This window comes from Taudactylus pleione, unplaced genomic scaffold, assembly GCF_031769625.1.
Source record: "Taudactylus pleione unplaced genomic scaffold, aTauple2 ptg000656l, whole genome shotgun sequence".
Classification (NCBI taxonomy): domain Eukaryota; kingdom Metazoa; phylum Chordata; class Amphibia; order Anura; family Myobatrachidae; genus Taudactylus; species Taudactylus pleione.
In genome coordinates this window covers 720158-733981 of record NW_028285058.1, presented here as the reverse complement: position 1 = coordinate 733981, position 13824 = coordinate 720158, and the positions used below count along the sequence as shown (strand labels likewise).

At 45.4% G+C, this 13824-nt stretch overlaps 1 protein-coding gene across 1 annotated transcript; it reads left to right on the top strand.

The window, feature by feature from the left end:
- The first annotated feature begins 557 nt into the window (after positions 1–557).
- LOC148478393 (V-type proton ATPase subunit G 1-like) lies at positions 558–12023 on the top strand. The gene is made up of 3 exons (XM_088455487.1): positions 558–774; positions 3165–3265; positions 9300–12023. The coding sequence occupies exons 1-3, from the start codon at positions 693–695 to the stop codon at positions 9471–9473; spliced, it is 357 nt and encodes a 118-aa protein (XP_088311613.1). The 5' UTR covers positions 558–692; the 3' UTR covers positions 9474–12023.
- The last annotated feature ends 1801 nt before the right edge of the window (positions 12024–13824 follow it).

The window sequence follows — 13824 nt, the reverse complement described above, 5'->3', positions numbered from 1 at the left end:
TTTTGCGATTTTTTTAGGGGTTGTTATAACTAAGTGGCTACACCGGCCGGTTATCAATTTTTTAATTAGTGTATTTGGTTATTTAATTTTATTTTTGTCTTTTCATGTATAGTGTATTAAATTGTTGTATTTACTAGCTCTGTCTACCCATTTTCTCTAAATTAATTTGTTTAAAGGTATTTTTAACCCCAGTTGCTAGTGCAGCTCCAACTCACATTGGGTCTATTAAAGTGGAGAGAGCTAAAGTACCAACCAATCAGCTTCTGTCGTTTTTCCAACACAACCTATGACAGTTAGGAGCTGATTGGTTGGTACCTTCTCTCTATCCACATTATCTCTCTCCATGGCTTAGTGAATAGACCCTAAAGTCAAAAGGCAAGGCTAAAAATCTGTATCTTGTGCAAAATAACTATATGGGGTTCCTAATATACTTACTATACTAGCAGCAGCCATTAAGCTCTATTACTTTGCGTCATGTGACAGTTACCATGTGACTACTGGCACAGGCAGCACAGCCGGAGTCCAAGAGGGCGTAGGCTAGTCAGGGCGTGGTCACGTGTTGCAGCAGTGACGTCGCGCTAGCTGGTCACCTGACCTGGGTGGGCAGCTCATCATCCTTATCCTGTTGCTGCTGCTCATTCATCATCTGATCGCTGCGCTGTGTCTGCAGAGAGCCGGGGAGTTACCGTACCATGGCGAGTCAGTCCGCGGGCATCCAGCAGCTGCTCCAGGCGGAGAAGAGGGCGGCAGAGAGAGTGGGAGAGGCCAGGAAACGTAAGCGACATAGTTACTAAACTTCTCTCTGTGCTGCATCCTCTAACTCCCTTCTCCGGACCTGGTCACCTGTTGCGTCCTCTGTAACCACCAATCGGGCCTAGATACCCCCTGGGTGCCTCCTGCCCTTTTGCAACTACAAGTCCCAGCATGCCCAGCGACTCCTATTGTTAGTGGCTCATGCAGGGAGTTGTAGTTCCACAAACATGGAGAGAGTCACCTGATGCCTATTACTGCTTTATACTAATCCAGCTCAGTGTGCAGGGGGCAGGGTCTGTCATTCATGTCTTGCCTGTGGAAGGGATGCGGGCACTGTGATACACACACTGGACATCCCATTCCTGCAACATTTATTTTTAATGTGACTATGCTAAACCTTTTGTGTGTTAGCAGCTCTTGTGTTATGGTGCATACACACTAGATGATATGCTTCCCTGAGCGATATCGTCTAGTGTGTCCCCGGCAGGGTGTGCTCAATGTCGTTCATGACATTGAGCACACCCGCTGAATGATATCATTAAAGATATCGTTCAGCGCCGGGCTCTCTTCCCCCATTCCATAACATGCAGCAACCTGACGACATCGTCAGGTTGGCCTGCATGTTAACCCGATGAACGATGACGAAAGACCCGCGGGAACGCACGTTGTCGTTATCTTTCATCGTTTTTGTGTTAAAAATGGACAATAAAGTGGATGACTGAACGATAATGATATCGTTCAGTCGTCCACTTTAATCGCCCAGTGTGTACCCACCATAACTCTGCCCCTCTGTGTCAGGGTTCAGTGTCTGATGGGGGACTGTGGCTCCATGGGCCTTTCTGCGCTGTATTTGACACTTTGGGAGCGCACCTGAAACTCCCGTCCATTCACCTGAATGAGATTCTTGGCTACAAAATGCTTTGAGTGTGTGTTTTTTTTTTTGTTGTTGTTGTTCTTCATATATATATAAGAAAGCACCCGGTAAGATGAACCTATAATGTTGTTTTGCTTTTTTTAAGAAAATACGCCAGACTCCATGTACTCTTAAAGCTGCGTACACACTTGCAGATATTTTGAACGGTAACTATATCGTTATCATTCATTCGTTCACAATATCGGCCAGTGTGTATGCTAAAAACGACCAGCGATGCATGCTCCTGCTGGTCGTTTACGATATCCACAGTCGGCTGTACAAGTAGCCCAGTCTGGGGTTATCGTGAGCGATGAACCACCATTGAAGGCGACCCAACATTTAAAATGTAGCATATCCTATTTCTCACTTAATGCCTGCTATTACTACTTTGAATTGTTTGCTAGGACAACACAAGGGTGACATGTTAAAAATGCATTTGAGCCAGTACATTTGATCACCGTTGCATGGTCATGCATAAATTATCCACTGTGATGCCCTACGCAGCCTGAGGTCTCATAGCGTGCAATGAAGTTAGCAATTTCTGAGTAAGGTCAGAGCTTATACAAATGTGTGTGAGACTGCGATGGTACTCGATGTTACCGATGGTTTCTCAGTCTTGCTTAGGATTACGGATGTGTGTAAGGTAAAGTGGGCGTCCTTATGTTGTCCTTACGTTGTTCGCAACGGATTAGCGTACTATCGCAGTGAAACTGCATGTGTGTAATCACTATTGCAATCGCAGTTGAGATCCGTAATGAATCAGGCCCTCATCTTAACTCTGGGCCTAACAGTGCTTTTAAAATAAAAAAAAATAAAAATCAAACACACCAGGTAATCAGTTCTATGGATAAACCCTGCTGTCTGGATATATTTAATATATTTAAAGCATGCATCACTATTGCCAGTCTTTTCCTTATACGTGGATATAACCATTGTGCATTGTAAGCCATCCTTGCTTTGAGCCTCAGTTGGGAAACCCTGTAATAGACGATTCATTCAAGCACACGTTGAATTGGTTTTCCTACACCATAATTTTCAAGTAACATTTCCCCTTTGTAGTAAAAATATACAATACTTTCCTTATTGCACCTACAGGTATACCTATGTAGGTTTTGCTTCACTTCCTGTGACGTCTGTACCCAGCTCACCCTACAGTAAATGCATGTAACGTTTAGGCCTCATTCATTGAAGTATGTATGTTTAGAAGGTTGTGATTAAAGTGTTTATGGCACTACAGATCAGTGCTTTGAAACTAGGTCCTCAATGCACACGAACAGATCAGGTTTTAAGGATATCCATTCTCGACCACAGATGGATAAATCAAAACGTCTGTGGTACTAACTAAGCTACCTGTGCTGATGCATGGACCTAACGTAAATCCTGAACTGTTGGTGTATCTTGAAGACCAGGTTTGAGAAGCACTGCTCCAGATGACTGTGTATCATATGTCCCGCTGAAGTGCACAATGACTTGTTACCCCAACTTTCTTGTAATCCAGGAAAGAACAGGCGCCTGAAACAAGCCAAAGAGGAAGCGCAGGCTGAGATTGAGCAGTACCGACTGCAGCGCGAGAGAGAATTCAAAGCTAAAGAGGCTGCTGTATGTATTTAGCTGGTGCTCTAGAACATTGTATGTATACAGTGATGGAAATTCCATGCTACAGTACGAACTGTAGCACCATAGCTTCCCTAGTTAACTGGTTGGGAGCTTTATATGCACCTGTCATGCCCACATATTCATATACATACACACACACAGCGGGCAGCCATTTTATGGGTGGGGCTACCATTCATTAATTTGGCAAATTGACTTGAAACCAGTGACTGACCGCTTTAAAATGAATGCACTCCGTTCGCTGGAGACCTGGGGCTGCTACATACAGCCATTTTTCCTCTGGGCTTGGTGGTTTGTCTCACAGTCCTGACTGAAATAATGGTTGTGTGATATAGTGGCGTGTGACTAGGAGGCGGCCAGTCAGAAGCCATGAAGGTGGAGACTATGGCCCTCATTCAGACCCACTCGCGAGCGGCTGTCCGCTCACAAGTGGGTCGATGGTCCCCACTGCGCATGCGCACGACGGAGGGAGCTCCGTCGTGCGCATGCGCGAGACCCGACGAGCGAAGGACTTTCCTTCGCTCGGAGTGTCTCATCAAAGGGGGCGTGCTGTCGATGGTGACTGACAGCACGCCCCCTTTGGTGGGCGTGCTGGGGGCGTGCCTGCCAGACGTAGGCGTTCCCTTGGGAACGCCTACCGTCTGAAGCCGGCCCCACTGACATCACTAGTGATGTCAGTGGGAGTGATTTTGGCTCTGATAGAGCCAAAATCACTCCTGGCCTTGCGGTTGAAAAACCCAACCGCAGGCTTCTGCTCGCAGTTTCGATGGTCAAGACCATCGCGACCATCATCCTGCACGCTCGTGTATGCTGTGGGTGGTGACCCACAGCTATACGAGCGTCCAGGAGGACGCTCCATTTTAATGGAGGTGGACCCTGATTCAGAGCGAGCGCTCTGGTCAGAGCGTCCGGCTCTGAATCAGGGCCTATGGCTTCTTATTGGTCTCTTTTGCCCACACACCCCATCTGCAGCCATTTTAAAGGGAGAACTTAAAAAATGTATGCTGGGTTACGTGGTACTACTAAAGTTTCTAAAGGGGGAATTGCAACAGTACAAAGGAATAAAAGTTGCACTTGGTATTTAGAAAGTTTATTTTCAGCCTGTCTTTTTATAAATGTTCAGTAACTATAGTGTTCTTCTGCACAGGAAGAAAAAATGCGTTAGTATAAATGGAAGCTGCCATTTTGTTTGCTTGGCCACGATGAAGTGACTGATTTCAATTGAACGGTGCACCCAGTGGTTACATCTATACTAATATTATAAGAACGTTGTGTCTGTCTGTTTGTTCCAAGTTGGCCCAAAAAGTACTGAACTGATTTTCCTGAAAATTGCATCATTGTGTAGTGGAAACTCCAGAAATAACCTGAACTTTGTCATCTCGATGCGTCAAGTTAAAGCTGAGCAATAATAAAAACACAATTTATTTACATCAATGCAAGAGATAGGTGTGGCACCATGTGCTTGGCCGGTAAGGGGTGGGGGGAGAGTTGCTCTAGGCCCGTGCTCCCTTGAATAAAATGGGCTAGATAGCAGTTTGTGCATAGGGCATGCAGTGACATTGGTGTGAAGGTGCTGCTGCCACCAGTCAGTACAGTCATGGCCAAAAGTTTTGAGAATGACACAAGTATTGGTTTTCACAAAGTTTGCTGCTTCAGTGTTTTCAGACCTTTTTGTCAGATGTTAATATGGTATATTGAAGTAAAATTACAAACATTTCATAAGTGGCAAATGCTTATATTGACAATTACATTAAGTTTATACAGAGAGTCGATATTTGCAGTATTAACCCTTCTTTTTCAAGACCTCTGCAATTCGCCCTGGCATGCGGTCAATCAACTTCTGGGCCACATACTGACTGATGGCTGCCCATTCATTCCTTAATCAATGCTTGGAGTTTGTCAGAATTTGTGGGTTTTTGTTTGTCCACCTGCCTCTTGAGGATTGACCACAAGTTCTCAATGAGATTAAGGTCTGGGGAGTTTCCTGGCCATGGACCCAAAAGGTCGATGTTTTGTCCCTGAGCCACTTAGTTATCACTTTTGCCTTATGGCAAGGTGCTCCATCATGCTGGAAAAGGCATTGTTAGTCACCAAACTGTTCTTGGAAGTTTGGGAGAAGTTGCTCTTGGAGGATGTTTTGGTACCATTCTTTATTCATGGCTGTGTTCTTAGGCAAAATTGCGAGTGAGCCCACTTCTTGGCTGAGAAGCAACCCCACACATGAATGGTCTCAGGATGCTTTATTGTTGACATGACACAGGACTGATGGTGGCGCCCACCTTTCCTTCTCCGGGCAGCGTTTTTCCAGATGCCCCAAACAATCTGGAAGAGGATTCATCAGAGAAAATAACTTTTTCCCAGTCCTCAGCAGTCCAATCCCTGTACCTTTTGCAGAATATCAGTCTGTCCCTGATTTTTTTTTTTTTCCTGGAGAGAAGTGGCTTCTTTGCTGCCCTTCTTGACACCATCCTCCAAAAGTCTTCGCCTCACTGTGCGTGAAGATGCACTCTCACCTGCCTACTGCCATTCCTGAGCAAGCTCTGCACTTGTGGTGCCCCAATCCCGCAGCTGAATCATCTTTAGGAGACTGTCCTGGCGCTTGCTGGAAGTTCTTGGGCGCCCTGAAGCCTTCTTCACAACTATTGAACCTCTCTTCTTGAAGTTCTCGATGATCCGATAAATGGACGATTTAGGTGCAATCTTACTAGCAGCAATATCCTTGCCTGCGAAGCCCTTTTTGTGCAAAGCAATGATGACTGCGCATGTCTGCGCATGTTTCCTTGCAGGTAACCATGGTTAACAGAGGAAGAACAATGATTTCAAGCTCCACCCTCCTTTTAAAGCTTCCAGTCTGTTATTCTAACTCAATCAGCATGACAGAGTGATCTCCAGACTTGTCCTCATCAACAGTGGCGTCACAAGGGGTGTCACCCGCCGAGGGCTGACACCAAGGTGCAAACTCCCCCCTCAGTGACAGGAGCCGGGTGCTGCACTGTAGTATTAAGTGCAGCACTCTGCTCCTGACACAGTGTGAGGTAGCCGGCACTGCACAGGGGGCAGTCCGCACCTCCTGCACTCCCCTGGCCCTCCCAGTAAAAAGCACGAAAGTCGGGACTACGGGGTCATGCCCCCTTCCCGCGTAGCCACACTCCTGTCCACGGGGTCACGTCCCCTTTTCAGCTGCGCAGCAAGCACAGCATTCCACCCCCGCACCAGGTGACACCCCGGGTCGGGATGCCACTGCTCGTCAACACTCTCACCTGTGTTACAGAGAGAATCACTGACATGTGTATGTATAGGGAAAGGGGTTCTGGGAAGCCCTAAGCACTGGTACCAAAACACTGTGTTAATGGAAAGATGCGGCAGATAAGACTCCACTACAATTAAAGAAATCAGTAACGGGATTATATCCCAAAGTAGTAATGACAAAAAGGAGGTGCACCCATGAGAGTGAAATATAATATAGGAGAAAAAAAGGGAAAGTACTCTCTTTTGCTGGGGCACAGTATCTGCCTCAATAGTATAAAACTTACATTTTAATAAGTGTATAAATATAAAAGGACTAACAAGACTAGACAACAAATAACAGAGATTGAGCTGAATATTTTAGCAATATATATGAGAGGATATCTCATATTTTAGCGGTATATATGAGAGGGTATCAGTGACCATCTTGTCTCATCAATATATATGAGAGGGTATCCAAGACCCTCGTATATCAGAATCTGGTATATAAAGCGTAGCAGCCTAAAAATACCAGTAATCAGGCTTATGCCTAGTGGTTAAAAGTATGTGATATCTCTGCTGCTATAGCACAGAAATGTGATTCATACAATAGGTGAACATATGAAAAACAATATATAACAAATAAACAGATAAGCTCTGAAGTAAAAACTAAAACTATAATCCGCCGTGTCAATTCATAATATTCAAAATAAGGGTGCCAGGTAAGTACAATGATTATCAAGGCACTGTATAAATATCCGCAATAATACACTAGGTATAAATGTGCATATGCAGGTCTATATATATATATATATATATATATATATATATATATATATATATATATATATATATATAGTGTGTATGTATGTATATGTGTATACATACATACATACATACATACATACATACACGGAGAATTGTAATAGGTATCAAGGAAATGGAATACAATCAAAATGTTCAAACCGTCTGGTATTTCTCACTAGAGATGAGAAAGAGGATCAGTAGCCAGGTCTCATGTGTATAAACAATACATAGGCATAATAAACAGGTATCACCTGTGAGCAGTGCCCATGCTATAGTAATAATTATTAAAGGTAATGATCCTTAGCTGTATGAGTAGTTGAACCTGTGTTAGTGACAGAATGATATATGGGTTGTAATCATACAGTCAAGATACCACTCACTTAAGGTAAGGGGATAGGTGGCTTCTGTATCCCATGTACATAAGTATTGAATGGGATATGAGCGGACCCACCGCATATAACATAGGGTATGAAAATAGAAAGATGGTATGTATATACTGTCACCCGTATGTGTCCACCTGGAGCCAAATAGTATAGATGTGGCTTGTACTAGTGAACTACTGGAGAGGTGAGAGAATATCCAGAAAAGGACAGTGAGTAAAAGTCAAATAACATAACCATCCTTATAACATAAAATATAACCAGCTGATAGGAATAACCAATGGTACAAGAGCACCATGGAAGTAAAGAACGGAACAGCGCCGGTCCCTGCAATGAGCACACCTCACCCCACTGATATCAAATGACAGTGCAGTGGGAACAGTAAATGAGGTGGTGCAGTCCGGATGTCCGTTGAATGGGACAGGGGAGATACCTGTGTGTATGCGGCGGCGGAGAGTTCAGATAGTGGGAGTCCCCACGTGCACTCCGGGAGCTCCCTGATTCAGACTCGCGAGTGGGTCTGAATCAGGCCCTAAGTTCATTGTCATGACAAAGAGGGACTTTGCAATTCATCTGATCACTCTTCATAACATTATGGAGCATATGCAAATTGCCATCATAAAAACTGAAGCAGCAGACTTTGTGAAAACCAATACTTGTGTCATTCTCAAAACTTTTGGCCCTGGCTGTATAGCGCTGCTGGTCACGTGGGCTACTCCCGTGGCAGGGCTCATATGCAAAGCACTACAACTGGAACGCCTCAAATAAAAAAATAAAAAATGTTGGCAGAACTGATTTCATCATTGGCGAAGCCGCGGGCAACAGCTAGTGTATAATAAGATGTGGCAGCACAATTACATGTGTTTACAAAACAAGTTCCTGTACTTGCGAGTAATTAAATTGGCCCTTTTAATATGAATGTTTCAATTTACTACAAGAAACATGATCTCTGAATCAAACAATTTGACATTTATGTTGGGTAAATATAAAAGCATTGTTATTCCAGATATAAGGTGTGTATCCCAAACCTAGGAACTTGCCTGGTGATTGTGTGTGGGGGGGGTTTATGTTCTGCACATGAGCTAGTTCAGGAATGGCCAACCTGTGGCTCTCCAGCTGTTGTAAAACTACAAGTCCCAGCATACACTGCTTCAGTTTTGCTATTAGGGAATGCTAAAACTGTGGCAGGGCATGCTGGGATGTGTAGTTTCACAACAGCTGGAGAGCCACAAGTTGACCAGGCCTGAGCTAGTTGAAGGGAAAAGTGTCTACTAAATATAATGGATACTCCGTCATTACTTATTAAATGGCTGCTGATTTCATTTTACGCTACCTTTGTTCTCCTGTAATGCTTTCAGCCCAGTCTGACCAGCAGATGCGTATCATAGTGACTTTGCAGTGAACGTGCACATTGTACAGTGGGGGAGATGTACTAAGCCTTGGGGAGTGATAAAGTACCAACCATTCGGCTCTTAACTATCATTTTTCAAACACAGCCTGTAAAGGGACAGATAGGATTGATAAAGTACTGACCACTCTCCAAGTTTTAGTACATCTCCCCCAGTGTTCTTTCTCTGTTGCTGATCTGACTGTATCTCCTCTTCCAGGCTTTGGGCTCCCATGGCAGCTGCAGTGAAGAGATGGAGAGGGAGACCATGGAGAAGATATCCATCATCGAGGAGAACTACAGGAAGAACCGAGAGTTGGTCCTAGATCAGCTCTTTGCCTTTGTGTGTGATGTAAAACCAGAGATCCATATCAATTATCGAGTCAATGGCTAGAGCCGCCCCGAGTGTGGTGATGAGTCCGCTCCGCTCTCCCCTATTGCTGCCTCGTGTTATTTATTGTGCCCGGGCACAGAAACAGCTATTTTCCTAGAGTTAGCACGGCCCCAGTGGAGTGTGTGACAATCTGGATGATCATCATGAGTGGAGTCCTAAATGGGTGCTAGTATATGCAAACCAATTTTTACCATGAGCCTTACACAAAGGGTTAACCCTTACACAAGTTGAGATTTCTTGTTCTGTGAAAGGGGAAGTTATGGTCGGGAATTGGTATGAGTATGAGGGGGGGGTTGGTGAGTTGCCTGTGTTCTAGTTTGAGGAAGGGGTGTGTTATTCAGGTCTTCCTCAGATTTTCTACTAATGGTTCTTAGTTTGCTTTTTCCACGCCTACCCTATGATAGTAAAATGTTTTCAGTTTTCCTTTATAATTCTGTGTCTTTTTTTATTTTATTTCTGGTAGACAGTGCAAACTGTACTCTTCATATATGTATGGTGGAGGCAGCCATTTTGTGCATGGACCATTCTCTGAAAAAGCAGCCTTCGTGCTTAGGGCCTGACTCGGAGACGGACGCTAATTCGATCGCAGCTGCTATTTCGTTTGCAACGCCGCTATGGAAATATGCTAATGTGTACAAAGATCACCCAAGCATAAAGACTCCACTGCTGCCGCCTTACTTACATGAGACTACGCACACCTGCTTAGATATCGGTAACATTGAGCGGCCATCTTGCCCTGGCAGCAGGTCTGACCAACCACAGACTCGGCAGCTCTCTTCTTACGCCGAGGGTTCTCGTACTGCGTAGGAGACCACTAGGGCTAATTTATGCACACCCATGTCACCGCGTTTAAATGGTCAAATGCCGGCGGTTTTCTGAGTGACCCCCAACACTGACAACCTGTCAATCACTCTGCAATGTATTCCCATGTGCGTCCGTAATCGCAATGCGATTGCAACGCACGCACAGTGCAGCTTATACGCATGTGCAATGACCAACAATTGCTCGGTCTGCGTACGGAACCGCCATTGCGTTCATCTGAATCAGGCCCTCAGTGCATTAGCAACCAGTGATATCACTGACACATGAAGTGTAAGCAAACAGGTACATCTTTACCTAATTCAGGGGTTCCCAATGTTCGCCATTACGGTCTACGTTTTAAGGCTATACTTGAGCACAGGTGACAGGGCCTGACTCAGTAGAACACAATTGCATTTTAACACGCAACACAGCTGCGATAATATGCTAATGTTAGCAAAGATCATCTAAGCATGAAGTTGCCCATTGCCGCTTTATCACCTGCGTGCGGCGCATACCTACGTAAACATCGGTAACATCAGTGGCCATCTTACCTTTGTGGCAGGTCTGACCTGCTGCAGCCTTGGGACACGCAGAGCTGCGTAGGCAATCGCGGTGGCTAATGTATGCACGCCCATGTAATGGCGTTTAAGCAGACAGGCACGCCTGCGTTTTTGTGATCACTCTCCAATACCACCCCCAAACGCTGGCAGTCTGTCGCTCACTTAGCAATGGAATCCTCTGTGCGTGATTGCAGCGCACACGCCATGACAAACAATCGCTCGATCTGCGTGAAAATTGTATTAGTGTCCGTCTCAGAATCAGGCCCTGAATTAGTAACTCAGTCAATCTGATTTAACCATCTGGGCTCAAGCATGGATTATCCTGGAAACCTGGACTGTAATGATGGAGTTTGGGAACCTCTGACCTAATTCTTTGTATTAGTGCTCACATTAATGACTATATAGGCTTTGTAAAACCCACAATAAAATGCTGCTCCTAGCATTGTGGTATAGTGAGATGCCGTTGCCTTGAGTGACTAGCCCCCCCTGCAGGCTGTGTAATGCCCTTCTCCCACCTGCTATGTGAATTGTGTCACATCGGTGATCACTGAGCGAGCACCAGCGTCCTGTATCTGCTCCTCTACTCATTTCAGCAAGCTGAAAGATCGTCAATTGGTAGTCAGTTCCTGATTGGACGATTACAGTCCTCCTCTAATCAGGTGTAGGCTACCAGGAGATCTATCAGGCCAATGGGACCTCTTTACATTCTGGGACCTCTTTACACGCCAAGCCCACACTGAAAAGGTTATTAACACACTGTCTTGGGGGCAGGCACTGTGCATTGTTTGCAGCATTGGACCCGACCAGGTGCTTCCTCCCCCACTCTCGGCACCCTGGTCAGGAGCTGTGTCCCCCGATAACTCCTCCGTCGCTCAGGGACTATTGCAGACATTGGACCTCAAACGTCTACAGTAATTTCAAGTTAAACAACCAGCTTTTAAGAATACTTTCCAACCTTTGTAACTTTTAAATCAGGACAAATGTACATGGTCAAGTCCTGTAGAGCCATGGCTGCGTGATGGGTCACATCCCAGAGGTATGCCTTACCCCTCAATTAGATGGAGACAGATCTACCAACTGTCCTGGAATAATATAATACTGACCAGTGGGACAGTCTTCTCAAAATGGGTCTGTCTTCCTTAAGTTAGGAGGGCTGGGAGTTATGTTTAAAGGACACCTGTTATTTCCACATATATGGAGTAAATTACAAAGTGCAAAATTGTTTATTCTCTTTAGTGAGATTATTAGGATGATATAAATGGGGTGACAATGGCACATTTTTAGGGACATTGGGCCTGATTCAGACCCACTCGCGAGCGGCTGTCCGTGGGTCGATGTTATGGACTGAGCATGCGCACGACGGAGGGAGCTCCGTCGTGCGCATGCGCCAGACGCGACGAGCGAAGGAAAGTCCTTCGCTCGTTGTGTACGATCAAAGGGGGCGTGCTGTCAATGTTGATTGACAGCACGCCCCCTTTGGTGGGCGTGCCGGGGGGAACGCCTCCCGTCAGAAGCCGGCCCACTGACATCACTAGTGATGTCAGTGGGAGTGATTTTGGCTCTGATAGAGCCAAAATCACTCCGGAGCTTGCGGTTGAAAACCTCAACCGCAGGCTCCGGCTCGCAATTTCGATGGTCGCGATGGTCTCGACCATCGCGGCCATCACAATGCACGCTCGTATAGCCTGTGGGTGGTGACCCACAGCTATACGAGCGTCCAGGAGGACGCTCCATGAAAATGGAGCCCGGCCCTCATTCAGAGCGTGCGCTCTGCTCAGAGCGTACGGCTCTGAATGAGGGCCATTCTTCCTTAGTAGACAGACAACCATTTCACTCTCCAGAAACACTTTGAGTGGTCTACCTTGGCACAAAACCCGTGTGTCTTGCAGAGCACGTTCAGTGTTCTTCAGGAGTAAGGTCCACAGGAGGGTGCACAAAAACCCTACATAATATATGTCCTAAAGTGGGCTTCGGGCAGGTGGAATGGTGTGGCTGGGCTCTTCAAATCTTGCTATGGGAACTGATGATGCCATATTCTTCCCCTGTTGACACCAAGAGGAACATGTGACTTGTGAGGTCTGCAAAGCAATGTAAAGACGTCCAAAAACACTATTCAGACAATCGCATCACCCACCAGTCTGTCCATTAGTTACAAAAATGCTAACTCTTGTAAGATCATCCTTTGCCAGCGATATGGGGGGCTACGGAAGAGTTGAATGCCAGTCCGTTACATTAGCGACCCTCGTGTTTATGCGCTGCGCATGCTCCAGAGTTTGGTATATGCAATTGCCGGCAAAGAATAGTCCTATGCCAATCAATCATATCTCCACTTGTGACTGAAGGGCCGTAACTGGCGGGTAAGGGGGTTTTCACACACCGTAAAGTCCAGAGAGGGCGTGCTGACAGACTTGCGGGCTATGTGGAGCTGTGCGGACAGAAATACACCTGTTTTCAGATATGTCTCTTGTACCAAGGTTAGGCTGGCACAAGTGTGCACGGATAATGGTGACTAAGTACCCAAGCGCACAGATATGGCTGATCAACTACAGAGATATTTACAGATCTACATATATGCTAAATTATGCTTATTTGTGGCCCGCGAACACAATACAGGTGTAATTACGGCGCACTTGTATTCAACACTGCATCGGCCCCATGAAGTGTGAACGGGACGGAGACCGTTTAAGCAGATATTCCGATGAACTAAACATGATCGACACAGCCAATTCCACTTTGCCTTCTGGGAGACTATAAACATCAGTCATTGAGACAAATCGATATTAGCTGGCTTGAAGGATCTTATGAGGTGTCATGTGGCCGATGACGGATGACAAATCCACTTCTGCAAAGTGACTCCTATAGTATATAACATATTCAGGTCTAGGAAAAATATGGGATCTTTTAAAAAGTGTTAACGCATATATTTCATTTGTGTGATCTATTTTCAAAGTTATTCAAACTTTATTTAAAAGGGAAACAAACAACACCAT

Bases quoted from the DNA above. Each gene is read 5' to 3' on its own strand.
- LOC148478393 (XM_088455487.1), top strand. From the start codon at position 693: ATGGCGAGTCAGTCCGCGGGCATCCAGCAGCTGCTCCAGGCGGAGAAG. The intron at 775-3,164 runs GTAAGCGACATA...CTTGTAATCCAG, and splicing joins AGTGGGAGAGGCCAGGAAAC to GAAAGAACAGGCGCCTGAAA. The intron at 3,266-9,299 runs GTATGTATTTAG...CTCCTCTTCCAG, and splicing joins TCAAAGCTAAAGAGGCTGCT to GCTTTGGGCTCCCATGGCAG.